Genomic DNA, 27,414 nt, shown 5'->3' on the forward strand with positions numbered 1-27,414 from the left:
ACCCCCAGGGTGCCTTATTGATATTATAAACTGGTTAAGTACAGTGAAGTGCCTTTCTTGTAAACTCAAAACTCAACAATTCAGCAATCAATAGGAAATATGAAATGCACATTAAAGCAAGCATACATACAGGAAATATTTTAAAGTCAGATCCAATACCATATTTACATGTGCAGGGAATTCTTATTTTCAATTACGGCCTAGGAACAGTGGGTTAACTGCCTTGTTCAGGAGCAGAACGACAGAATTTACCTTATCAGCTCGGGGTTCGATTTTGCAACCTTTCGGTTAATAGTCCAATGCTCTAACCACTAGGCTACCTAGCGCCCCATACTGGAGTGATGGCGTTAGATATGTATAGGGGGAAGGGGACTAAGCAACAGGATATAAGACAAACAGTAGCAGCAGCTCATATGTGAGCAGGTGTGTAGAGTCTAGGGCTGGGCGGTAATACTGTATTTTACTATATACCGGTATTGATGCACGGACTGGTTTGGGTTTTTACTTCTATAACAGTATTTGAATGTTTGGTTTGTTAAATGTGATACGCCGCGTGTAACGTCAATTCTTATAGTTTACACCGCTACTTGAGTCATCCCCCCACTCTTTCTCCATGCTGCTTTCCACACAGACCTAGTCCCACCCCCTGTCACTCAAGGAGCGCATTTGTTGTTGCTTTGACCACGAGACACTTTCGATCGTCTGCATGGTCAAAAAAAAAAAATTCACCTTTATTTAACCAGGTAGGCAAATTGAGAACAAGTTCTCATTTACAATTGCAACCTGGCCAAGATAAAGCAAAGCAGTTCGACAAGGTACAACAAAACAGGGTTACACACGGATTAAAACAAACATGCAGTCAATAATACAGTAGAAAAATAAGTCTATATACAATGTGAGCAAATGAGGTGAGATAAGGGAGGTAAAGGCAAAAAAGGCCATGGTGGCAAAGTAAATACACAATCAATTTAGTGTATTTACTATGTAAACTTCTGACCCACTGGAATTGTGATACTGTGAAATAATCTGTCTGTAAACAATTGTTGGAAAAATTACTCTTGTCATGCACAAAGTAGATGTCATAACCAATTTGCCAAAAATATTGTTTGTTAGTGGTTGGATAAATTAGTTTTAATGACTCCAACCTAAATGTATGCAGCCTTCTGACTTTGTGTGTGTGTGTACACACACTGGGCCCTTTTTAATTAGGTCACTTTTTTGAGCTGACCTAGGCATTGAACGGGGCACCTTGCTCACGCCTGGAAGGCAGTCTGGTTCTAATGCAATCAACTTTCTCCTGGTGCACAACACACCTACCGAGTGCCTTGGCCAGATTAACCGAATCCCCTCAATGAGAGAAAAGATTTGAAATTGACAAGATGGCGGTGTGCACGTTGTTGAATTACTTCCCTTAGCAAGACAATTATTTAATAACATCACATTTTCTGAACTCAAACAAAACCCCCTGCAACTGGACATGGATGTTTAGAATACATTTGATTGCCTTCCAAATCGGAAATTGAGGAAAAATCGCCGTTCTCTGCTGCACCAAACAGTATCTAACGTGACTGCTAATGGAGCATCGCATCCCAGCCCATTACAATCTGCTAGCTAAGAACCTGTCCCATTTTTTAAAAAAAATCCTCTATGCCGACCTGGTTGACTCACTCATTCTCAAAATTGCCATTTTTACTGAGCAGTGTACATTAAAGCAAAGCCTGGGATATGGGAAGCGGTTAATGGTAATTTAAATTCTTTATATTATTTATTCCTGAAGAATATAATTTATAAATGCCTCATGGGCTGTTTTTCTTTATCATAACCCAACATATAAGGGTTCGTTACTCGATTGTTTATAAACAACAAGAATGTAAACGGGCTTCAAATATAAAACAAAAAATGTAATGCACTGTCGGTCCCTGCATCTGGAGTGTTATCTATGAATTTGAGAGGTTTTAATTTCCCTGGCACATTCCCTTAGCGTCATACCAACGCAAGTGGCAGGGACCCCATTGTTAATGTTTTTAACTTTTGCTTTTAATATGGTCATATTTGATCTGAAATCTTGTTTTTTCTTTCTGTCTTTTTCAGATGGCTTCTCAATGCGTGTCAAAGGTAGAACTCTCCATCTCGTGCAGCAATCTCCTCGACAAAGACGTTGGATCCAAGTCTGACCCACTCTGCGTGCTGCTGCAGAGCATTGGGGATGACAAGTGGACCGAGGTAGGGAGAAAGTCTAACTAATCGAAACGTAAAAAAATTGGCAACGTTCAGTGAGGTCCAAAGGTATATTGACACTGATACATTGTGTGTTATGCCCCGGTATTCCAGCACTTTGGATTTGAAATGATACAATGACTGAGGTTAATGTGCAGACTGTCAGCTTTTGTTTCAGGCTATTTTCATCCATATCGGGTGAATCGTTCAGAAATGATTGCACTTTTTGTCCACATTCTAGGGAACCAAAAGTATTTGGGCAAATTCACTTATTAGTCAGACGTTTTGTATTTGGTCCCATATTCCTAGCACGCAATGGCTACAACAGAGGTGAGACTAAGTCAATATTATTTGAGTCACAACGTTCAAGTCAAGTTTTTTCAAGTAAAAATAAACATATATGCATGCAATGACTTGTTCAACTACAGATCTTTGTCTATTTATTGAGCTGTTCTTTGTCTTAAAAATATTTTGATTACGTAAAAATTAATTTGAACATATTCCAAATGCAATTTTGACATGCTAAAATACCATTTGCCTGTGCTAGTAAATGTTGCTTTATGCCTCTACTGGTGTGCTTGCAAAGTAAACGGTTAATATTGTTGCTCACCCATTTATAAAAATTGTGAACTGCATATTTCCTTATTACAATATTCCTCACTCCCAAAAATAGTGTTTTAAACCTCTTTAGGGTCTGCCTAAAATGACATATTTAACTGCCTGTAGCTCAGGCCCTGAAGCAAGGATATGCATATTCTTGGTACTATATGAAAGGAAACACTTTGAAGTTTGTGGAAATGTGAAAGGAATGTAGGAGAATATAACACAATAGATCTGGTAAAAGATAATACCATTTTTATTTATTTTGTCTCATCTTTGAAATGCAAGAGAAAGGCCTTAATGTATTATTCCAGCCCAGGTGCAATGATATTTTGGACACTAGACGGCAGCAGTGTATGTGCAAAGTTTTAGACTGATCCAATGAATCATTGCATTTGTTTTAAAATTGTATATCAAGACTGTGCAAATGTTATTAATCATTTTTCATGTTCAAAATTGTGCACTTTCCTCAAACAATAGCATGGTATTCTTTCGCTGTAATAGCTACTGTAAATTGGACAGTGCAGTTAGATTTAACAAGAATTTAAGCTTTCTGCCAATACAGATGTCCTGGGAAATTTTCTTTTTACTTACAACCTCAGGCTAATGCGATTAGCATATGTTAGCTTAACCGTCCCGTGGACGGGACACCAATCCCTAATTATTTTAAAGCTTAAGCTGAAAGTCATTCATGTTAGTAGTATACAGTGCCCCTTGACTTTTTCCACATTTTGTTACATTTAGTCTTTATTCTAAAATGGATTAAATAACGGTAAATTACATTTTTGCAAATATAATACAAACATAAGTACTTAAGTATTCAGACCATTTGCTATGAGACTCGAAATTGAGCTCCGGTGCATCCTGTTTCCATTGATCATTCTTGACATGTTTCTACAACTTGATTGGCATCCACCCGTGGTTGACAAAGTACAGAGATATCCTTGATGAAAACCTGCTCCAGAGCACTCAACCTCAGACTGGGGTGATGGTTCACCTTCCAACAGGACAACGACCCTAAACACAGCCAAGGCAACGCAGGAGTGGCTTCGGGACAACTCTCAATGTCCTTGAGTGGCCTGGACTTGAGCCCGATCGAACATCTCTGGAGAGACCTGAAAATAGCTGTGCAGCGACACTCCCCATCCAACCTGACCGAGCTTGAGGATCTGCGGAGCGAATTGGAGAAACTCCCCAAATACAGGTGTGCCAAGCTTGTAGCGGTAAGATTCAAGGCTGTAATCGCTGCCAAAGGTGCTTCAACAAAGTACTGAGTAAAGAGTCTGAATAATTATGTAAAAGTATTATTTTTTTGAATTGACAAAAATGACTAAATATGTTTTTTTGTGTTGTCATTATGGGGTATTGTGTAGATTAGGGGGAGGGGGGGGAATAACAATTGAATCCTTTTTAGAATAATGTAGCAAAGTCTGAAATACTTTTGTGTGTGTATATAAAGTGCATTTGGAAAGTGTGTTACACCCCTTCAAATTAGTGGATTCAGCAATTTCAGCCACACCTGTTGCTGACCGGTGTATAAAATCAAGCACACAGCCATGCAATCTCTATAGACAAACATTGGCAGTAGAATGGCCTTACCGAAGAGCTCAGTGACTTTCAACGTGGCACTGTCATAGGATGCCACTTTTCCATCAAGTCAGTTCGTCAAATGTCTGTGCTGCTAGAGCTGCCCCTCAACTAAGTGCTTTTATTGTGAAGTGTAAACGTCTAGGACCAACAACTGCTCAGCTGCAAAGTGGCAGGCCTTACAAGCTCACAGAACAGGACCGCTGAAGTGCGTAGCGTGTAAATATTGTCAAAACTCACTACTGAGCTCCAAACTGTCTCTGGAAGCAACATCCGCACAATAACTGTTCTTTGGGAGCTTCATGAAATGGGTTTCCATGGTTGAGCAGCCGCACGCACACAAGCCCAAGATCAACATGCGCGATGCCAAGCGTCTGCTGGAGTGGCGTAAAGCTAGTTCCAGTGAAGGGAAATCTTCACTCTAAAGCTAACCAAGACATTCTAGATGATTCCGTCCATCCAACTGTTTGGGGAAGTCCCCCGTGCACAAAATGATGTCCATACGGAAATGGTTTGTCAAGATTGGTGTGGAAGTACTTGACTGGCCTGCACAGAGCCCTGACCTCAACCCCATTGAACACCTTTGGGATGAATTGGAACGCAGACTGCAAGCCAGGCTTAATTGCCCAGCGTCAGTGCACCACCTCACTAATGCTCTTGTGGCTGAATGGAAGCAAGTCCCTGCAGCAATGTTCCAACTAGAGGTCGACCGATTATGATTTTTCAACCCCGATACCGATTATTGGAGGAACAAAGAAGCCAATAAGCGGCCGTAAATTTTTTTACATTTTTATTTATTTTAATAATGACAATTACAACAATACTGAATGAACACTAATTTTAACTTAATATAATACATCAATAAAAATCCATTTAGCCTCAAATAAATAATGAAACATGTTCAATTTGGTTTAAATAATGCAAAAACAAAGTGTTGGAGAAGTAAAAGTGCAATATGTGCCATGTAAAAAAGCTAACTTTTGAGTTCCTTGCTCAGAACATGAGAACATATGAAAATGGGTGGTTCCTTTTAACAATATTCCAAGGTAAGAGGTTTTAGGTTGTAGTTAATATAGTACTTATAGGACTATTTCTCTCTATACCATTTGTATTTCTTATACCTTTTGACTATTGGATGTTCTTATAGGCACTATAGTATTGCCAGTGTAACAGTATAGCTTCTGTCCCTGGGCTCGAACCAGGAACACATCGACAACAGCCACACCCGAAGCAGCGTTACCCATCGTTCCACAAAAGCCGCGGCCCTTGCAGATCAAGGGGAATAACTACTCCAAGTCTCAGAGCGAGTGACGTTTGAAACGCTATTAGTGTGCACCCAGCTAACTAGCTAGCCATTTCACATCGGTTACACCAGCTCCATTAGGCTGATAGGCTTGAAGTCATAAACAGCGCTGTGCTTGCGAAGAGCTGCTGGCAAAACGCACAAAAGTGCTGTTTGAATGAATGCTTACGAGCCTGCTGCTGCCTACCATCGCTCAGTCAGATTGCTCTATAAAATCAGACTTATAACATAACACACAGAAATACGAGCCTTGGGTCATTAATATGGTCGAATGATTAATTTGATCGCTTATTAACGTTTACTAATACCTAAAGTTGCATTACAAAAGTATTTCGAAGTGTTTTGTGAAAGTTTATCGTCGACTTTTTGAATTAAAAAAAATGACGTTACGTTATGAAACGCTGTTTTTTTCCGTTGATCACACAGTCTACATATAACGATATCTAGGCTATATATGGACCGATTTAATCGAAAAAAAGACCCAATAGTGATTATGGGACATCTAGGAGTGCCAACAAAGAAGATGGTCAAAGGTAATGAATGTTTTCTATTTTATTGTGCGGTTTGTGTAGCACCGAATATGCTAATGATTTTGTTTACGTCCCCTGCGGGTCTTTTGTGGTGTTACATGCTATCAGATAATAGCTTCTCATGCTTTCGCCGAAAAGCATTTTAAAAATCTGACTTGTTGCCTGGATTCACAACGAGTGTAGCTTTAATTCAATACCCTGCATGTGTATTTTAATGAACGTTTGAGTTTTAACTAATACTATTAGCATTTAGCGTAGCGCATTTGCATTTCCAGAGCTCTAGATGGGACGCAAGCGTCCCGAGTAGAAGCAAGAGGTTAAACGAGTAATATCCTCAACCATGTGTAGTTATAACTAGTGATTATGATTGTTTTTTCTAAGATAAGTTTAATGCTAGCTAGCAACTTACCTTGGCTTCTACTGCATTCACATAACAGGCAGGCTCCTCGTGGAGTGCAATGAGAGGCAGGTGGTTAGAGCGTTGGACTAGTTAAACCTCTCTGGGATATATGGGACGCTAGCCTCCCACCTGGCCAACATCCAGTGAGATTGCAGAGTGCCAAATTCAAATACAAATACTCATTATAATACTCATTATACAAATACAGAAAAGATACAACTATTTTACATGGATTCACAAGAAGTTAATCTTTAAACCTAACCACTGTCAGATTTCAAAAATGCTTTACGGTGAAAGCATACCTTACGATTATTTGAGAACAGTGCCCAGTTGACAAATCATTACAAACCGTAACCAGCCAAGTAGAAGAGTTACACAAGTTGGAAATAGAGCAAATTAATCACTTACCTTTTGATCTTCATATGATTGTCCTCAGAAGATATTAATTTATTCAATAAATGTTCCTTTTGTTCGATAAGTCTCTATATCCCAAAACCTCCGGTTTGTTCGTGTTTTCTTCAGTAATCCACAGGCTCAAACGCAGTCACAACAGGCAGACAAAATCCAAATTGTATCCGTGAAGTTCATAGAAACATGTCAAACGATGTTTATATTCAATCCTCAGGTTGTTTTTAGCCTACATCTATTAATATTTCAACCGGACAATAACGTCGTCAATATAAAAGGTAAACAAGAAAGGCACTCTCGGTCGCGCGCATGAAAAAGCTCTGACACGGCAGGGTCCACTCATTCAGACTGCTCTTACTCCCTCATTTTTCAGAATACAAGCCTGAAACAATTTCTAAAGACTTGACATCTAGTGGAAGGCATAGGAACTGCAATTTGAGTCCTAAGTCAATGGATACCGTAATGGCATTGAATAGAAAACTACACAAAAAGATCCTACTTCCTGAATGGATTTTTCTCAGGTTTTCGCCTACCAAATCAGTTCTGTTATACTCAGACATTATTATTATTATTTTTTAACTTTAGAGTTTTCTATCCAAATCTACGAATTATATGCATATCCTATCTTCTGGGCCTGAGTAGAAGGCAGTTTAATTTGGGTATGCTTTTCATCCAAAATTCCAAATGCTGACCCCCTACCCTAGAGAAGTTAATCGGCCATTCCGATTAATCGGTCGACCTCTGGTTCCAACATCTTGTGGAAAGCCTTCTCAGATGAGTGGAGGCTGTTAAGTCGCTCTGGATAAGAGCGTCTGCTAAATGACTTAAATGTAAATGTAAATCGCAGCAAAGGGGGGACCAATTCCATATTAATGCCCATGATTTTAGAATGAGATGTTCATTGGGCAGGTGTCCACGTTCGTTTGGTCATGTGTAGGGAGAGGTAAAGTCTACGTTGAGGGAGAAGTTGTTGTCCTGGCACTCTGCCAGGTCTAACCTTCCTATAGGCGGTATCATCGTCGTTGGTGATCAGGCCCACCAAGGGCTGTGGCGGTCATGAAGAATTTTATCAGTCGGTTATTGTCATGCATAAGACTGACGGTATCACGGTAATTGATTTTAATTAACAAACATATTTAGCATCTCCAGTCCACTGATTTGTGCTTTTGGAACATTTAAACTTCCATTCACCCAGTTCAATGTAACAGCGATAGGTTTAGGCTAATACTTGATACTCAAATTTTCAATATACCCATCATGAGATTGCATCGAGCTAGCCTATGAAAAATGTTCAATGTAGATGCACAAAGGTTGAGGAGAGAAATTTGAGGTGACACTGAAGTATCTGGTTCGAATCCAGGCTGCATCACATCCATCCACGATTAGGAGTCCCATAGGGCGGCGCAAAATTGGCTCTGCGTCGTCCGGGTTTGGCCGGGGTAGTCATTGTAAATAAGAATTTATTCCTAACTGACTTGCCTAGATAAATAAATAAGAAATCACTGCACAACACATCAGCTGTATGTGACCAGGTAAAAATAACTTTCCAGGCCAAACCATATCGTAACTGCTAAGCACCGCCTCCAGCGACGTCACCATATTAGCTAAAGTAACGTCATAGTCAACATAGCTAATAGAACTAACGCCTTAGTAAACCCGCTACAACAGGGGTTGTTAAACTTTTTCACCCTGGGACCCAAATCAGATATTCAGTTATTCCTGGGACCCAAGCTTATGAAAACATGCAACTATTCGTAAACATCAGTACATTTCATTTCCCTTATGCCAGCCTAAAACAAACACAAATCAAATCAAATTTGATTTGTCACATACACATGGTTAGCAGATGTTAATGCGAGTGTAGCGAAATGCTTGTGCTTCTAGTTCCGACAATGCAGTAATAACCAACAAGTAATCTAACTAACAATTCCAAAACTACTGTCTTATACACAGTGTAAGGGGATAAAGAGTATGTACATAAGGATATATGAATGAGTGATGGTACAGAGCAGCATAGGCAAGATACAGTAGATGGTATCGAGTACAGTATATACATATGAGATGAGTATGTAAACAAAGTGGCACAGTTAAAGTGGCTAGTGATACATGTATTACATAAGGATGCAGTCGATGATATAGGGTACAGTATATACGTATGCATATGAGATGAATAATGTAGGGTAAGTAACATTATATAAGGTAGTATTGTTTAAAGTGGCTAGTGATATATTTACATCATTTCCCATTATTAAAGTGGCTGGAGTTGTGTCAGTGTCAGTGTGTTGGCAGCAGCCACTCAATGTTAGTGGTGGCTGTTTAACAGTCTGATGGCCTTGAGATAGAAGCTGTTTTTCAGTCTCTCGGTCCCAGCTTTGATGCACCTGTACTGACCTCGCCTTCTGGATGATAGCGGGGTGAACAGGCAGTGGCTCGGGTGGTTGATGTCCTTGATGATCTTTATGGCCTTCCTGTAACATCAGGTGGTGTAGGTGTCCTGGAGGGCACGTAGTTTGCCCCCGGTGATGCGTTGTGCAGACCTCACTACCCTCTGGAGAGCCTTACGGTTGAGGGCGGTGCAGTTGCCGTACCAGGCGGTAATACAGCCCGCCAGGATGCTCTTGATTGTGTATCTGTAGAAGTTTGTGAGTGCTTTGTAGACAAATAAATGTAATGTAATAATATAAATAGCTATTCATGTTTTATTTTTCCACATTTACATCAGTCTAGGTTGGAACTGTTGCTGATACAATACATTTGTATTCTGAATTGGAATAAATTGACTGATCACATCTCACAGAAAACCCCCACACACAGTCCTAATGAGAGGTGTGTGTGTGTGGCTGGTTGAAGTTTTTAACAAGCGTGTCTATTCTGGGTTCAGTTTAATACTGCACCCCTGAGGTTGTGCTCACCATTGAGTCTGTTTCTGTACTTGTTTTTTTTATTTTCATAAGTACACCCGAGTTGAGAGCCCTGACTCACACAGGTATGTATGTGGTGCCATCAGAACATTACTGCTTTCTCAGTCAGGCAGGAGACCGCTTCTTGCTGTAAATGCGGAACCCAGAACTGTGTGCGTGGTTTGCCTCAAAAAGCGTATTGCTTCAATAGATAGAGCTGTAAGAAGACTGATGGTAAAACAAGTAGGACTACCAGAGACGAAAGATGAACAGAAGGAAAAAGAAGCCTGGCTAGCCCTTCTCCGAGCGGAACCCTTTCATGGGGCCCCCTGGTATCCACCACTGCCGAATCCTCCACCAGCAGACGGAGTTGGTGGAGTCCCACCCCTTCACAACCCATTTGGGGGTGGCCAGGTGTCTGGTGAAGGAGATTTAGGATCTGCATATGGTGCTGGAATGGAAGATAGACTACCAGCAAAACAAATGGAACAGAAGAGGGAGTGTGAGGAAGAAGCACTAGAGGACCTCAAGAGAACTGGAGAAATGTAACAAAAGAGAAGAGAAAGTAGAAATGCAAGAAGCAAATTTAGGAGAGCAAGCAGCAGGAAGGATGTCCGTGAAGAAGTAGCCAAGATGAAACAAGCAGCAGGAAGGATGTCCGTGAAGGATGTAGCCAAGATGAAACAAGCAGCATGGAAGGATGTCCGTGAAGAAGTAGCCAGGATGAAACAAGCAGCAGGAAGGATGTCCACTCCTGGGCCAGACTACACTCAATCATATGACCCACTGAAGAGATGAGTCTTCAGTAAAGACCCTAAAGGTTGAGACCGAGTTTGCGTCTCTGACATGGGTAGGCAGACAGTTCCATAAAAATGGAGCTCTATAGGAGAAAGCCCTGCCTCCAGCTGTTTGCTTAGAAATTCTAGGGACAATTAGGAGGCCTGCGTCTTGTGACCGTAGCGTACATGTAGGTATGTACGGCAGGACCAAATCGGAGAGATGGGTAGGAGCAAGCCCATGTAATGCTTTGTAGGTTAGCAGTAAAACCTTAATCAGCCCTTTCTTTGACAGCAAACCAGTGTAGGGGGGCTAGCACTGGAGTAATATGATCAGATTTTTTGGTTCTAGTCAGGATTCTAGCAGCCGTATTTAGCACTAACTGAAGTTTATTTAGTGCTTTATCCGGGTAGCCGGAAAGTAGAGCATTGCAGTAGTCTAACCTAGAAGTGACAAAAGCATGGATTAATTTTTCTGCATTTTTGGACAGAGTTTCTGATTTTTACAATGTTACGTAGGTGGAAAAAAGCTGTCCTTGAAATGGTCTTGATATGTTCTTCAAAAGAGAGATCAGGGTCCAGAGTAATGTGAGTCGAAGTGCAACGGATTTTTTTTTTGAAAAGGCACAATGCGCACAGGTTAGGCTACTTAGGTGCGCACGGGTTGCGCCTTTTAGTTTTCAAGAAGTGTTGATTACCCATTTTGTCTGCCTGCAAATCATCCTCCTAGAAGTAAGGCCATATCCTATAGGCCTATGCGAAACGTAGCAAGGGTCGGCATCATCGTTCTTGCTGCTTCAAGTTCGGTAGTCATTACCCGCGCAATCAGGTTGCACGTATGGTCTCAAATTGAGTAGGCTATACATGAGCCGCCATTGTAAAATAAGAATTTGTTCTTAACTGACTTGCCTAGTTAAATAAAGGTGGGAAAAAGTTAAATAATTGGAGAAGTACGGGGCAGTTTTTTTCCAAGGAAATATATTTCCTAAATAGGCCTATGATTAGGCTACAGTTTACAATATTGCCTAGAAAGGCCTAAATATTGTTCACCCATATTTCTCCGTCTGTAATTCTTCCCACTCCTAAAAGGTAGGCTATAAAAATAGCTCTTGAGAAAGTGCAATTGCAACTCTGCTCTCTTCAAACTACATTTAGCATATTGGCTGATCTAGCCCAGTAATACAGCTAGCCTAATATAAGGGCCATGTGAGAATCTCTGTCACCAGATGCACTACTGTTCCACTGGATGTCATAAGGTGAATGCACCAATTTGTAAGTCGCTCTGGATAAGAGCGTCTGATAATGACTTAAATGTAAATGTAAATGTTTTACAAGCTCCTAGCAAACTGCTATAATCTTCTTTTTCCCCGCATTTAACTAGTGGTTATTTATTTTATTAAAGTTATACTTAAACTAAAATCTTTATTCACTTATTAATAAGGAAAGCAGATCACACCACACACACTAGTGAAGGATGTGAGTGCTATGCAATAACGAGGCTGGTCAACTAAATACTCTTGACTGTTGGGTTGAGCCCCGACACAAAGAATACCAAGATATTTTATATGGCATAGATGCACCCCCTTAGTCTACATGACAAACAACAGATGTGTGGAATGGATCACTTGATATGAGAAAGGAGTATTCCCCCAGCCAGATAGCATTTGCTATGAAAGAAATGAATAATTCACAGCGGACAGTATCTGTTGTGAAGACTGTTCTCATTGTAAGGAATCCAGGGTTTGGCCCCGAAAACGAAGTTCCTCTCAACCCGAGCCATCTCTCCCTGTTACCTTCCAGTCAGGCTGGAGCAATCTCCCTCGCATGGATGGAATGTGGCTTGTTAGGTTTATCACCTAAGTCATCTTAAATTTACTGTCAGTGTTAACACAGACACGAGAGTTCTAAGAACCCTATTCTATCACATAAAGCAACCATTTGATGCAATAACAGTATTATAACAATCTTGATTTTGTAAATAGGTTTGCTGCTACCATCTCTTATGACTAAAAAGAGCTTCTGGATATCAGAACAGCGATTACTCACCTCGAACTGGATGAATATTTTTTTCCTTTTAATGAGTCTGACGCAAAGTATATACTGTTTCTCCGAGACCAAATCCCCATTATTCGCATGAAGAAAAGACAGAAATACAGGGGGCGGAGATCAGGCTGCCTTGTGAGAATTATTCGGCGAGTGGGTAACCCACCTCTACCATCTGTTCTATTTTCACTGGAAAATAAAATGGATTATCTCCGTTCAAGGTTATAATATCTTATTTTTGGCAGAACGACAACACGGATAATATAGAGATGGCTGGGTTTTCCATGCGTCAAGCAGGACAGAACAGCTACGTCTGGTAAGACGAGGGGTGGGGTCTCAAGGTATTGTTCGCCTGAGGTAGAGTACCTCATGATAAGCTGTAGACCACACTATCTACATTATTTGTACTTTAGACCACATATAATCCACACAGAGACTAATACAAAGCTCTCCCTCGCCCTCCATTTGAAAAATCTGACCATAATTCTTGCTTTACAAGCCAAAATTAAAGCAGGAAGTACCAGTGACTCACTCAATACGGAAGTGGTCCGATGACACGGATGCTACGCTACAGGACTGTTTTGCTAATATAGACTAGACAATTTTCCGGGATTCATTCAATGGCATGGAGGAGTATACCACCTCAGTCACCGGGCTTCATCAATAAGTGGATTGGCGACATCGTCCCCACAGTGACTGTGCGTACATATCCCAACCAGAAGCCATGGATTACAGGCCACATCCACACCGAGCTAAAGGCTAGAGCTGCCGCTTTCAAGGAGCGGGACACTAAACCCGGATGCTTATAAGAAATCACGCTATGCCCTCAGACGAACCATCACACAGGCAATGCATAAACACAGGACTAATATTCAATCCTACTACACCGGCTCTGACACTCGTCGGGTGGGGCAGGGGTTGCAAACTATTACTTACTTCAAAGGGAAAGCCAGCCGCGTACTGCCCAGTGACGTGATCCTACCAGACGAGCTAAATGCCTTTTTATGCTCGCTTCAAGGCAAGCAACACTGAATAGTCACTTTACCCCTACGTACAGCTTACTTCTACTAACCTGTATCCCCGCACATTAACTCTGTACCGGTAACCCCTGTATATAGCCTCGTTATTGTTACTTTTTATTAGAATTTTTAGTTTTAGTAAATATTTTCTTATCTCTATTTCTTGAATTGCATTGTTGGTTAAGGGCTTTTTCCATATTTTCTCAAATGGCCTATTGTTTGTTCATTAAGATGTTTTCTGTTTCACTATACAGTTGGACCGCACAGAGCAGGTGAAAAACTGCCAGGACCCCGAGTTCTCCAAGAAGCTGCTCCTGGACTACCACTTTGAGAAGGTGCAGAAGTTGAAGCTGGGTGTCTATGACATAGACAACAAGTCTGTCGATCTGAAGGATGATGACTTCCTGGGGGGGTTTGAGTGTACGCTGGGACAGGTGAGGATCTAAGAATGTGTGGACCAATTAGTCCGCATACATTGTGTACATTTTTTTTTCTTAAGTGTAAACTTAACCCAATGTTGTTATAGAATTTCTAACACGAATGATGGTGTCTCCAACAACCAACCATTTTGCCTTTCAGATTGTGTCCAGCAAGAAGATTACCAGACCTCTACAACTGAAGAAGGGGAAGCCTGCAGGCAAAGGCACCATTACTGTAAGTATTTAACTGGCTGTGTAAATGTTGTGATAACAAACATAAGGCTAATGCAAACATTGTCTTGAGATATTTAAATTAATTCTCTCATTTGTGTTATTGTGTGTTTTATAGATTACTGCTGAGGAGATAAAGGATAACAGGGCCATAGTGCTGGAGGTGGAGGCTAAAGGTCTGGATAAGAAGGTACAGGCACTTCAGTGAAGTCTTTTCAAATGGAAAGTGGCCTACTTTATTAAGATGTAATAAACAGTTCTGAATTCTCTCCCACCCATTATTTATTCCCCAGTGCTCATGGTTGTCTCTATTGCAGGACTTGTTTGGGAAATCTGATCCATTCCTAGAATTCTTTAAGCAAGGAGATGATGGCAAGTGGCAGCTGGTTCACAGAACAGAGGTACTTATCACCATATTTGTTTGGGGTAGCTGCAACCCAATATGTGGAACAGAGATTGGGTATGTCAAAAAGAAAGTAGGCTTATTGAAAGCGCACATGTAATTGGTTTCTGTCAGTTCTTGCCAGCGAGTGCAGAGATTCGGGCAGACAAGGCTGTAGAGAGGAAGGCTCATCGAAGTTGGTGAAACTCAGAATGAACGTCGTAAAATCACTCATACATTGGAAAAACATTGCATGTATGTAAATGCATGCATCTTAACTTCTTGCGTCGAGCCATCCCGGATCCGGGATCGTGAATACAGCCTCAAGCTCATTACCATAACGCAATGTTAACTATTCATGAAAATCGCAAATGAAATTAAATAAATATGCTAGCTCTCAAGCTTAGCCTTTTGTTAACAACACTGTCATCTCAGATTTTCAAAAATATGCTTCTCAACCATAGCAAAACAAGCATTTGTGTAACAGCATTTAGCGTTAGCATAGCATTTAGCGTTAGCATTCAGCAGGCAACATTTTCACAAAAACCAGAAAACCATTCAAATAAAATCATTGAAGAACTTCGGATGTTTTCAATGAAGAGACTCGGTTAGATAGCAAATGTTCAGTTTTTCCTGAAAGATTATTTGCAGGAGAAATCGGTCCGTTTTCTGCGTCATGTTTGGCTACCAAAAAAAATAAAAAATTCATTCATCCAAACGCCAAACTTTCTTCCACATTAACTCCATAATATCGACTGAAACATGGTAAATGTTGTTTAGAATCAATCCTCAAGGTGTTTTTCACATATCTCTTCATGATATATCATTTCTGGAAGTCTCCTCTGTCTCAATCACATGGATGAATGCGAGCAGCTTGGAGATTACGCAACAATTTCAACAAAGGACACCGGGCGGACCCCTGGTAAATGTAGTCTCTTATGGCCAATCTTCCAATGATATGCCTACAAATACGTCACAATGCTGCAGACAACTTGGAGAAACGATAGAAAGGGCAGGCTAATTCGTGGCGCTTTCACAGCCATATAAGGAGACAATGAAAAACAGAGCGTCAAAAATCTTGCTCATTTCCTGTTTGAAGTTTCATCTTGGTTTCGCCTGTAGCATCAGTTCTGGGGCACTCACAGATAATATCTTTGCAGTTTTGGAAACGTCAGACTGTTTCCTTTCCAAAGCTGCCAATTATATGCATAGTCGAGCATCTTTTCGTGACAAAATATTGCGCTTAAAACGGGCACGTTTTTTTTTATCCAATAATGACATAGCGCCCCCATAGGTTGAAGAGGTTAACATCTTAATGTGTTGTGAACATTTGACATCTATCGTGTTTAATTGCGGTTGTGTGGGCTACCGAGGGCAAGGTGAAATATTAAACTTGTCGATGTCCAGTTTCTAAACCCCAATAACAAGCGTGCTCAAGGGCCGACTTAAGCGTTTGCCTGCCCGGCTACAAGTTTGTTGACGAGCTGGTGACAACCAATTTACGAAGTGAGCAGGCCTACAGCGGGATTTTTCAATTCTGCTACTGGAAGGCCGAAACACTTTTTTGGTTCGTTTCTACCTGATCGTTAATTGCACTTAACTGGTGTCCCAGGTCTGAGTCGGTCCCTTATTTGGAGTGTATGAAAACCCAGTAAGTGTTTTGGCCCTCCCGGACTGTCGTAGAACACCCCCGGCCTACCTTCATACCAGTCTTATACCAACACATATCAGCAAAGTCAAATGAGGATACACTGGTTGCAGATCTTCATGTTGTCACAATTGCTTCTTTTTTTTTGCTCTGTGTATGGGAACTCAACTGCTTTAGTAGTCATGCATTTCCTCAAGGAAAATGACTACGAGACTGAATACTCATTGGGTGTTTATGATGCAGAATACTGGTAATAAATTGTCATGTTTTGCTTTCATAAAAAGGTTTAGTTGTGTATGTGATTAAAAACTGATTTAGTAGTTATCCTCCATGAATTTCCTCAAGGACACAGAACAAAATAGGCTACTTCACGTGCATTTCACCACCCATGTTTCTTTAAAAAGGCCCGCTTCTTTGCACAAGCCCACCACTACTCTGAGACCAGTCCAGAATACAGCTACCTAATTTTTTATAATTCATTCTGTCTGTTGAAGTTGTTTTCACCAGAACAGCATGTTTGAAACTTTCTCTAATAAAGTAGTATTTGTTTAATGGAGAGAGTATCGTGCCTGACCTTATTTGTCTGTATTGTTATTTTGGCATGGTTGCAATTGTAATTTTTATTTGTTGTGACTTGTTGCTCTCGGCCATTTGTGACCCATTTCAGGAAACTAGGTGTATGTCACTACTTCACAGAGCGGTTTGAACATAAATGTTTTTATTTTTTATTATCACAATTAGTTTTTGGCAGAAAAACGTGAACTTTCATGTATCTTAATAACAAACTTGTATTCCATCTGTAAATACGAATACAATTGTTAAATTACGAGTCTAGTTGGTTTAGCCAAAGAAAAAGGCAGCAACCTTCCCACTAGCCATGATTGGCTGAGATAATGAGTGAGCTGGACATGCCGAGAGATGATTTTGGATTGGTTTGCCATATAGCGCGCCTCTGAGCTAGTCAGTATGTCTAGGTAATCCTGTCTAACGCATATTTTTTTTTATTCAGTTACCAATTGAATTTTAATTAAATGAGTTGACTCTTCACATGGGATGATTTCACTGAACAACGAAAGAAAGGGAATATTGAGTGATCCCCCAATTATCCATCGCATCTCCCAAAAACATTTTCAATATACATCTGTAAAATGATAGAGGAAGGACAACCAAAGCTTCAGTTTCTAGACTCAGGCTTCAATGTCTTCTCCCTGGAGATCCTCAATGTCCACCTCTTGAACATCAGACTGAGGTCTCATCTTCACTGTCACTTTCCAACCTTTTTGAGCCTGACAGCGAGCCATCCTCAACAAGCCTAAAATTTGCCTGGGTGGCAACCAATTTTTCAACCCTTGTATTAGTCGACCTGTTGCGTGCTTTGGTGTGTGTGTTCCCAAACAAGGACCAGTTGTCCTCTGAGGTGGCTGATGTTGGTGGGATTTGAAGGATGATGGAGGCAACAGGGGAAAGAGTCTCAGATCCACTAAGTTCCTTCCAACAGGTAGCTGATGAGATATGTTGGCACGACTACCATATTGCATCTCCATCCCAAAGCCCTTGCTTGGACGTGTACTTCGCCAGACTGCCAAGAACCTTGCCCTCATCCAGGCCAAGGTGGCGAGACACGGTAGTGATAACACCATAGGCCTTGTTGATCTCTGCACCAGACAGGATGCTCTTGCCTGCATACTTGGGGTCCAACATGTACGCTGCGGCGTGTATGAGCTTCAGGCAGAAGTCTTCCCGCTTTTTGATGTATTTCAGAACTGCAGTTTACTCTGCTTGGAGCAACAGTGAAGTGGGCAGGGCAGTAGGATTTCTTCTCTTACATCTGCTAGCAGAGTCTGAACATCAGACCAGATGGCATTGTCTCCCTCAAGCCTTGCAATGGCTACTGCTATAGGTTTCAGGCTGCTTTACCACTCTCCCAAAATACATCATCCAGAAGGATCCTCTTGATGGGGCTGTCCAAATTGTCAGACTGTGATATGGCCATTTCTTGCAGAGACTCCTTCCCCTCCAGGAGACTGTCAAATATGATGACAACACCACCCCAACGGGTGTTGCTGGGCAGCTTCAATGTGGTGGTGGTCTTCTCACTTTGCTTGGGGAGGTAGTTTGCTGCTAACTTGATGACCCTTCACATACCTAACCATTTCCTTGGTTCTCTTGTGGAGTGGATCCATTGTTTTCAGTGCCATGATGTACTTGAGGAGCATATTCAATGCATGCGCAGCACAACCAATGGGTGTGATGTGATGGTAGGACTCTACTTTAGACCAAGCAGTCTTCATGTTTGCAGCATTGTCTGTCACCAGTGTAAATACCTTCTGTGGTCCAAGGTCATTGACTGCCTTCAGCTCATCTGCAATGTAGAGACCGGTGTGTCTGTCCCGTGTCTGTGCTCTTGTAGAATACTGGTTATGGGGTGGAGTTGATGTAGTTCATTATTCCTTGCCCACGAACATTCAACCACCCATCAGAGATTGCAATACAGTCTGCTTTCTCTATGATTTGCTTGACCTTCACTTGAACTCTGTTGAACTCTGCATCCAGCAAATGAGCATACACCCCTCTGGTTGGAGGGGTGTATGCTGGGCGAAGAACATTCAGAAATCTCTTCCAATACACATTGCCTGTGAGCATCACAGGTGAACCAGTTGCATACACAGTTTGAGCAAGACATTCATCAGCCTTTCCCTAACTACGTTCCTCCGTTGAGTCAAATCAACTTCAAATTCCAGGAGGACCATGAGCTGTTGCTATCTAAGGTGTATTCATCATTTTTCCCTCGACTAGAAGTAGAGGGACTTTTGTCAGAGGTTGCTTGTGAGCACTGAGGGAATTTATGACACTTGGCCAGATGATTCTGCATCTTTGTTGCATTCTTCACATGCTTTGGCACATTATCAAATGTACACAGCTTTTCATTCTACATTCGCTGCAGTGAAATGTCTCCACATCAGATTGTGCCTGTGGCATTTTCCTGTAAAGATTAGAAAACAATGAGTTAAAAAAAACTAATACAATTCCATGTACAGATAAATAGTTAAGCAGTTAGATTTAAACAGCTATTTTGTAAGGTAAATGTTTTAAAATGAAACGTGTATGGAAACAGGTGAATTTAACACTCAGTTAGCAGGCTCAAGCAAGCTAAAACCCACATGGTAGCAAAAACTAACTAGCAGAAAGTGTTAAGTTAGAAATAATTTAAACACTTTTCTGTAGGCTACTCTTTACTAGTTAACAAAAATTAATGTATGTCATGAAATATACACATCCCACCCAGTATTGTAATCAAAACTTACCAGAAAGCATGTAGTCCTTGGCTCAAACAGGGTAGTGTGGGCTTAAAGCATCTCATTAGTGTGCAAGATCTTGAGAATCAGCTGTACATGTGATGGAAGAATGCACTGTGCATGCAGAGGGTTGCAATTCCATTGAATTGAGGATAGTTTAACTAAAATATGCCACAAACCCTAGAATAGCCTTATGTGCATCCCACAAAAAAGGTTCACTGTTTAAGCTAACTTTTTTGACGAATTTAAGCAAAAAAAAGTTTTCCGACGCTTTGCAACCCAAGTCTCTTATATCCAATGTAAAAATAAATACAACTAAACATTGTTAGACAAGACCAATTTTGAGCCGTCGGTCACATTTGAACTTTTTTACATTCTCTTTGTATTTTTTTTTTTTTTTAGGTTGTCAAGAATAATCTGAGTCCGTCATGGAAGAAATTCACTGTGGCTCTGCAAACATTCTGCAACTGTGACATGAGCAAACCAATCAAGGTATGAATAGCTAAAAGACCATGGCATTTGACAGACCTGCACTAGCATGTAGAGAACTTTCAGAGCTTATGGTGTCCTATAGAACCTGTTGAATTAGATATTGTGACTACAAAAAAAGTTGTTTTGTCTTGATATAACCTACAGCCCTATTGTTATGGTATCTCTGACCTACTGTAGCCCCAGGGCTTACCTATGTGTCTGTTACTGGCAGGTCACTTGTTACGATAAGGACGAAGACACCAGTTCAGATATGATAGGCGAGTTTACTTGCACTACCCGCCAGCTTTTGGATGCTAAAGACCGTGCGGTGAGCCAAAGAGAACACCTCTGTCCTTTTGTCTCAAACTCCCTCTCTCCTGTCCCCCTTCCCCAGGTCCACTGCTCTGATTATGATAGTGATGGCTCGCATGACCTTATCGGTGTTTTCCAAACTAATGTGTCTGAGCTGCAGAAAGCTGCCCATGGTTCACTGGTGAGACCATGTATTTTTCTTCTAGCACTTTTACTTTTTGCTTACCTTACCATTAAGCTTCTGTCTCTCTATTGGTCCCACTTGACATTAAATTGTAAAGATACCATGTTGCATGAATTTAAAGTTTTGTGTAATTAATTGTATCCCACTACACAGTAACTTCACTAATTACTCGTGTTTTTTTTGCCAGTTTCTGATTACAATTGAATCATTGTTCTGTGCCTTTACAGTATAGATACACATGTAGTTAATATATAATGTATATGGTAAGAGCTGAGCAGCTTAATGTAAATTGTTTCTGCCTCATGTATCTAATCATGGTGATGGTAGTTTTGTAATTGAGGAAGTTGTGTATATTGTCCATTGTGATCAGGTGGAGTTTGACTGTGTCCATCCAGAGAAGAAAAAGAAGAAGAAGAGTTACAAAAACTCTGGAGTAATCAGTGTCAAGAGCTGCCAGGTAGGTTATAATTATACAGAACAAAAATATAAAATGCAACAATTTCAACGATTTTACTGAGTTACAGTTCATAAATGGAAATCATTCCATTTTAAATAAATGAATTAGACCTTAATCTATAGATTTCACATGGGTGGTCCTTCTCCCAAGTGGGTGGGTCTATGCCCACCTATGTGAAAACCATAGATTACGCCCTAATTCATTTATTTCAAATGACTGATTTCCACCCACTGGGGTGCCAGCCTCAGCCAATTAGACCATCCCGCAAGTGGGGCCAGATGTGGAGGTTGTGGGCTGGTGTGGTTGCACGTGGTCTGCGGTTGTGAGGCCGGTTGGACATACTGCCAAATTCTCTAAAACAACAGAGATGGCTTATGATAAAGAAAAGAACATTCAATTCTCTGACAACAGCTCTGGTGGACATTCCTGTAATCAGCATGCCCAACTGCGCGCTCCCTCAACTTGAGACATCTGTAGCATTGTCTTGTGACACAACTGCCCATTTTAGTGTCCTTTTATTATCCCCAGCACAAGGTGCACCTGTGTAATGATCATGCTGTTTAACCAGCATCTTGATTGGCAAAGGAGAATCTCACTAAAGGGATATAAACACATTTGTGCACAAAATTTGAGAGAAATATGCTCCTTTTTTTTGCATATGGAACATTTCTGGGATCTTATTTCAGCTCATGAAACATGGGACCAACACTTTAAATGTTGCGTTTATATTTTTGTTCAGGACAATTGCACAGTAGCTTATTATCCCTTAGATTTTACCCTATTTTTAAAAGTTGATACTTCTAAAGCAAATTGTAATTTCCCCCTAGATACAGGCACAGTACACATTCCTGGACTACGTCATGGGAGGTTGCCAAATAAATTTTACGGTAAGTGCAGGCTCTTCAGATACAATCAGAAGTAAGGGGTTGAAGTTTTGTTTATTAGCGCATGTCTAAAACTCAAGCAATATCTTTGATGGATTGAAAATGTGTGATGTGGATATCCCACCTAGCTATCTTAAGATGAATGCACTAACTAAATCGCTCTGAATAAGAGAGTCTGCTAAATGACTTTAAATGTCAAATTGTAAATGGCTGAGGGATGGGGCTGGAGAAATGTAACCACTCAAAATAGACAAAGTACAGATTTTACAGCAATTACAAACAATTGAGTAAAACAAGCTTATATTTGCAGTTCTGGTGTGGCATGGCAAATAGACTAATAAGCTCATGAGGCATTTAGAAGTTCTTTTAAGAATCAATGGCTATATCTATAAAATTCCAACATTTGATGTACCATTCCCGGAATGCTTCTTTTAAATGAGGCTTTTATACCAATATGGACCATCACTCATGGTTCCTATATTTTTCTAAGGTGGGCATTGACTTCACTGGGTCAAACGGCGACCCTCGCTCTCCACAGTCCCTGCATTACCTGAGCCCTGACGGTCTGAACCAGTACCTGTCGGCCACCTGGTCAGTGGGCCTTGTTGTCCAGGACTATGACACGTAAGAACTTTCTGCTCAGTAGAACGCCGAAGAGGGAGAGACCATGAGTAGATTAATAGATGGCTAAATTCAGATTCCCTACCCTTCTCCTCAGTGTACACTTGTTCACCCCCCCCACCGCATTTTTAAAATATCTGGTTTAACAAATATGTTGGGTACGCTCTCCAGCTCATGCTAACACCAGTTCAATGCTGTTAAATTTATGAGAGGAAGATGGAACTGCACATTTTAGGGGGAGAGGCAAAGGGAATCCGAATACAGCAACTGAGATGAATAAGAGCACATGTCTTGACTTCCTGGTTGGGCAGATTTAGGTCATGGAAATGTTTAGCCCTAAGGATCATTACCAAATTGTTATTTCTATAGAGGCGTGGACCTAAATGGACTAACATGGCAGGTTTGGCCTGTTACTCTGTGACTCTCTTGTATTGAGGCGTGGACAACATCCCTCCATTGTTTTCATGGTAATTGTGATAGTCTACTCAAATCAAGTTTTATGCGCTTCCTCAGTGACAAACTCTTCCCTGCCTTTGGATTTGGAGCTCAAGTGCCCCCAGACTTCAAGGTTAGATGAAAAATAAAATAAAAAGCATCATGGGTAAATATTTCAGGAAAACACATTTTATAAGTTAGTAAATTGTTGTTATTAACCCTGCAGGTATCCCATGAATTTGCACTGAACTTCAACCCAAGTAATCCTTACTGTCAAGGTAAATATTTCCTTTCTGTGAAGTGTGTATGTTAATATAATCCATGTCCATCAGCATGACTATCACCTCATGTTTATTAATCCAACCTGTTTATATTAAATGAAACCATACTCTGCCTGTTGTTAGCCTAAATGCACAATGATTTATTAATTCATTTATTTGCCATTTTAAACATAAACCTACAGCGGCCATACTCAACACGGACCGAATAACACCGACTGTATTTTCCTCTGTCACCCGAATGTGCCGATTAGTTCTTAGAACCGTGGTTATGTGTAACCTCCAATATCAAATTGTATTTGTCACATGTGCCGACTACAACAGGTAGACCTTACTGTGAAATGCTTGCTTACATGCCCTTAACCAACAATGCAGTTTTAAGAAAAATACCTAAAAAAAGAAAACAAATGGTTAAAGAGCAGCAGTAAAATAACAGTAGCAAGGCTATGTACAGGGGGTACCGGTACAGACTCTATGTGCGGGGGCACCGGTTAGTTGAGGTAATATGTACATGTAGGTAGAGTTATTAAAGTGACTATGCATAGATGATAAACAGAGCGGGAGGGGGCACACAATGCAAATAGTCTAGGTAGCCATAGTCTGGGTAGCCATTTGATTAGATGTTCAGGAGTCTTATGGCTTGGTGGTAGAAGCTGGTTAGAAGCCTCTTAGACCTAGACTTGGCGCTCCGGTGCTGCTTGCCATGCGTTAGCAGAGAGAACAGTCTATGACTAGGGTGGCTGGAGTCTTTGACAATTTCTAGGGCCTTCATCTGACACTAACTGGTATAGAGGTCCTGGATGGCAGGAAGCTTGGCCCCAGTGATTTACTGGGCCGTACGCACTACCCTCTGTAGTGCCTTGCGGGTTGGAGGCCGAGCAGTTGCCATACTAGGCAGTGATGCAACCCGTCAGGATGCTCTCAATGGTGCAGATATAGAACCTTTTGAGGATCTGAGGACCCATGCCAAATCTTTTCAGTCTCCTGAGGGGGAATAGTTTTTTTTTTGTGCCCTCTTCATGACTGTCTTGGTGTGCTTTGACCATGTTAGTTTGTTGGTGTTGTTGACACCTGCTCTTAACCTGCTCCACCACAGCCCCGTCGATGAGAATGGGGGCGTGCTCGGTCCTCCTTTTCCTGTAGTCCGCAATCATCTCCTTTAGTCTTGATAACGTTGAGGGAGAGGTTGTTTACCTGGCACCACATGGCCAGGTCTCTGACCTCCTCCCTATAGGCTCTCATCGTTATCGGTGATCAAGCCTACCACTGTTGTGTCAGGTCTCTGACCTGGCTGTCTCGTTGTTGTCAGTGATCAGTCCTACCACTTGTCATCTGCAAATGTAATGATGGTGTTGGAGTCGTGCCTGGCCATCCAGTCATGAGTGAACAGGGAGTACAGGAGGGGACTGAGCACGCACCCCTGAGGGGCCCCCGTGTTGAGGATCAGCCTGGCGGATGTGTTGTTACCTACCCTTACCACCTGGGGGTGGCCCGTCAGGAAGTCCAGGGTCCAGTTGCAGAAGGGGGTGTTTAGTCCCAGGGTCCTTAGCTTAGTGATAAGCTTTGAGGGCACTATGGTGTTGAACTCTGAGCTGTAGTCAATGAATAGTATTCTCACATAGGTGTTCCTTTTGACCAGGTGTGAAAGGGCAATTTGGCGTGCAATAGAGATTGCATCATCGGTAGATCTGTTGGGGCGGTATGCAAATTGGAGTGGGTCTAGGGTTTTTGGGATAATGGTGTTAATGTGAGCCATGTCCAGCCTTTCAAAGCACTTCATGGCTACAGACGTGAGTGCTACGGGTCGGTAGTCATTTAGGCAGGTTCTTGGGCACAGGAACTATGGTGGTGTCATGACCTTGCCCTCTTTGGGTACAGCGAGCACTACCCTCCCTCTGCACCAGCCCTTTCCTATGCACAATACCCCTACCCTCCTGTCTCCCTCACCCAGGCTGCTGTGGTCAGAGAGGTCGTAAATTCCTGGAGGAGATTATCTCCTCATGGCCACAGTATAGAGAGATTTTGGACTGTTTAACCTCTAGGGTATGTGGCCAACATGAGATTGCAGAGCGCCAAATTCAAATACAGAAATACTCATTGTAAAAATTCAGAGAACAAAACATTTGACATAGGTTTAAAGATTAACTTGTGAATCCAACCACTGTGTCAGATTTTAAAAATGCTTTACCCTACGATTATTTGAGAACATAGCCCAGTTGACAAATTATTACAAATAGTAACCAGCCAAGCAGAAGTGTTACAAAACTCAGAAATAGAGCTCAAATTAATCCCTTACCTTTGATCTTCATATGGTGACACTCAGAAGACATTCATTTTCTCAATAAATGTTCCTTTTGTTCGATAAGGTCTCTATATCCGAAAACCTCTGTTTTTGTTCGCGTTTTCCACAGGCTCAAACGCTGTCAAAACAGGCAGATAAAAAAATCCTAATTGTATCCGTAGGGTTCATAGAAACATGTCAAACGATATTTATATTCAATCCTCAGGTTGTTTTTAGCTTAAATTATCTAGAATATTTCAACCGGACAAGAACGTTGTCAATATAAAAAGGTAAACAATAAATGCACTCTCGGGATTGTGCATGAAAAAGCTCTGTGACACGTCAGGGTCCACTCATTCAGACGGGTCTTACTCCCTCATAAGAATACAAGCCTGAAACCATTTCTAAAGATTGTTGACATCTAGTGGAAGGCATAGGAACTGCAATTTGAGTCCAAAGTTAATGGATACTGTAATGGCATTGAATAGAAAACTAGAAAACCACACAACTTCCTGAATGGATTTTTCTCAGGTTTTCGCCTGCCAAATCAGTTCTGTTATACTCAGACACTATTTTAACAGTCATGAGATGACCCTTTTCGATGTTCCAGATAAAACCCCCACCTGGGTTTTCTATCACCAGACCATGTTTCTCTCAATTACGAGAGGACAAAGGTTGCAGACCAGCTTCCCTCGATAACGAGAGGGACAATGTTTGAGACCAGAATGCTGAATCTTTTAACCATCCCACGTGGTTAAACTCTTAGACTATCGATACCGACAGAATAAGAACAAGTCTTTGAAACATCTATTCTATAACGACATGAATAAATGTCACTCTGAACTATCCATTCTAACCACGAGACAGAGCGGACAAACTCTCCAGCAGAAACAAACTTTTCAGAGATCACGACGACACACTGAGTGTAAATATGTATATCGATTGCAATTATTCCCGAATGAGTTCATGTGCAAAGGATTAGCATTTCAATGTTATAATTATCAACTGTGTGTTGTCTTATCTCAATTGACCCCCACTTCCCTTTTCGTCCACCAAGCCGCGATACCGGTTTATCCCACTAGGGAAACTCTGTTATCGTTTCCTTGTAACTATCTACTGTTTGTTTATGCATTTCTGGGAATTACTTAGTTAGTAAATAAATGATTTAAGACAATTGATGTATGGATGATTCCGTGAAGACTGGGTTTGTGCAGATAACCAACAATGTACGACGTTTGGAATGAGACTAACGTGAGGTAAAATAAAGAATAAGTCATTAATCAGAAGACTAATTGATCAGATATTAAAATATCTGAAAAGTTATATTAGGAAAATTATAACTTTGTAATCTAAATATTTTCCTTGGTGCTCCGACTTCCTAGTTAATTACATTTGCCTGATTAGTTAATCACGAAATGCTAGACTATCGAAAACCTTCAAATAGTTACAGAGAATCTTTGATAACTTTAAGTCTTCAGTTAATGATAGTAAACACACGACAGTGGTCTGCGTGAAAAATGTTGTTATTACACACTCTGCCAGGGACAGGTTGAAAATGTCAGTGAAGGCACTTGCCAGTTGGTCAGCTCATGTTCGGAGTACACGTCCTGGTAATGCATCTGGCCCTGCGGCCTTGTGAATGTTGACCTATTTGAAGGTCTTACTCACATCGGCTGCAGAGAGCGTGGTCACAGTTTTCCAGAACAGCTGATGCTCTCATGCATGTTTCAGT

At 41.1% G+C, this 27,414-nt stretch overlaps 1 protein-coding gene across 4 annotated transcripts in view; it reads left to right on the plus strand.

Annotated features, from left to right (window-relative positions):
- LOC115142883 (copine-3-like) overlaps window positions 1–27,414 on the plus strand; it is a 41,947-nt gene that overhangs the window by 2,388 nt on the left and 12,145 nt on the right. For 3 of the 4 annotated variants that reach the window (XR_010458783.1, XM_029682695.2, XM_029682697.2), the window contains exons 2-13: window positions 2,092–2,223; window positions 14,038–14,217; window positions 14,363–14,437; window positions 14,552–14,623; window positions 14,751–14,834; window positions 20,162–20,251; window positions 20,625–20,723; window positions 21,097–21,183; window positions 22,011–22,070; window positions 22,558–22,691; window positions 23,202–23,256; window positions 23,350–23,401. Coding sequence is in view for 3 of the 4 variants with exons in the window: in XM_029682695.2 (XP_029538555.1) it covers window positions 2,092–2,223; window positions 14,038–14,217; window positions 14,363–14,437; window positions 14,552–14,623; window positions 14,751–14,834; window positions 20,162–20,251; window positions 20,625–20,723; window positions 21,097–21,183; window positions 22,011–22,070; window positions 22,558–22,691; window positions 23,202–23,256; window positions 23,350–23,401 (1,120 nt within the window). In the remaining variant the exon portion in view is untranslated. Of the gene's footprint in view, window positions 1–2,091; window positions 2,224–14,037; window positions 14,218–14,362; window positions 14,438–14,551; window positions 14,624–14,750; window positions 14,835–20,161; window positions 20,252–20,462; window positions 20,559–20,624; window positions 20,724–21,096; window positions 21,184–22,010; window positions 22,071–22,557; window positions 22,692–23,201; window positions 23,257–23,349; window positions 23,402–27,414 lie in introns of all 4 variants that reach the window. The other variant, XM_029682696.2, reaches the window with a different exon arrangement.

This window comes from Oncorhynchus nerka, linkage group LG15, assembly GCF_034236695.1.
Source record: "Oncorhynchus nerka isolate Pitt River linkage group LG15, Oner_Uvic_2.0, whole genome shotgun sequence".
Taxonomy (NCBI): domain Eukaryota; kingdom Metazoa; phylum Chordata; class Actinopteri; order Salmoniformes; family Salmonidae; genus Oncorhynchus; species Oncorhynchus nerka.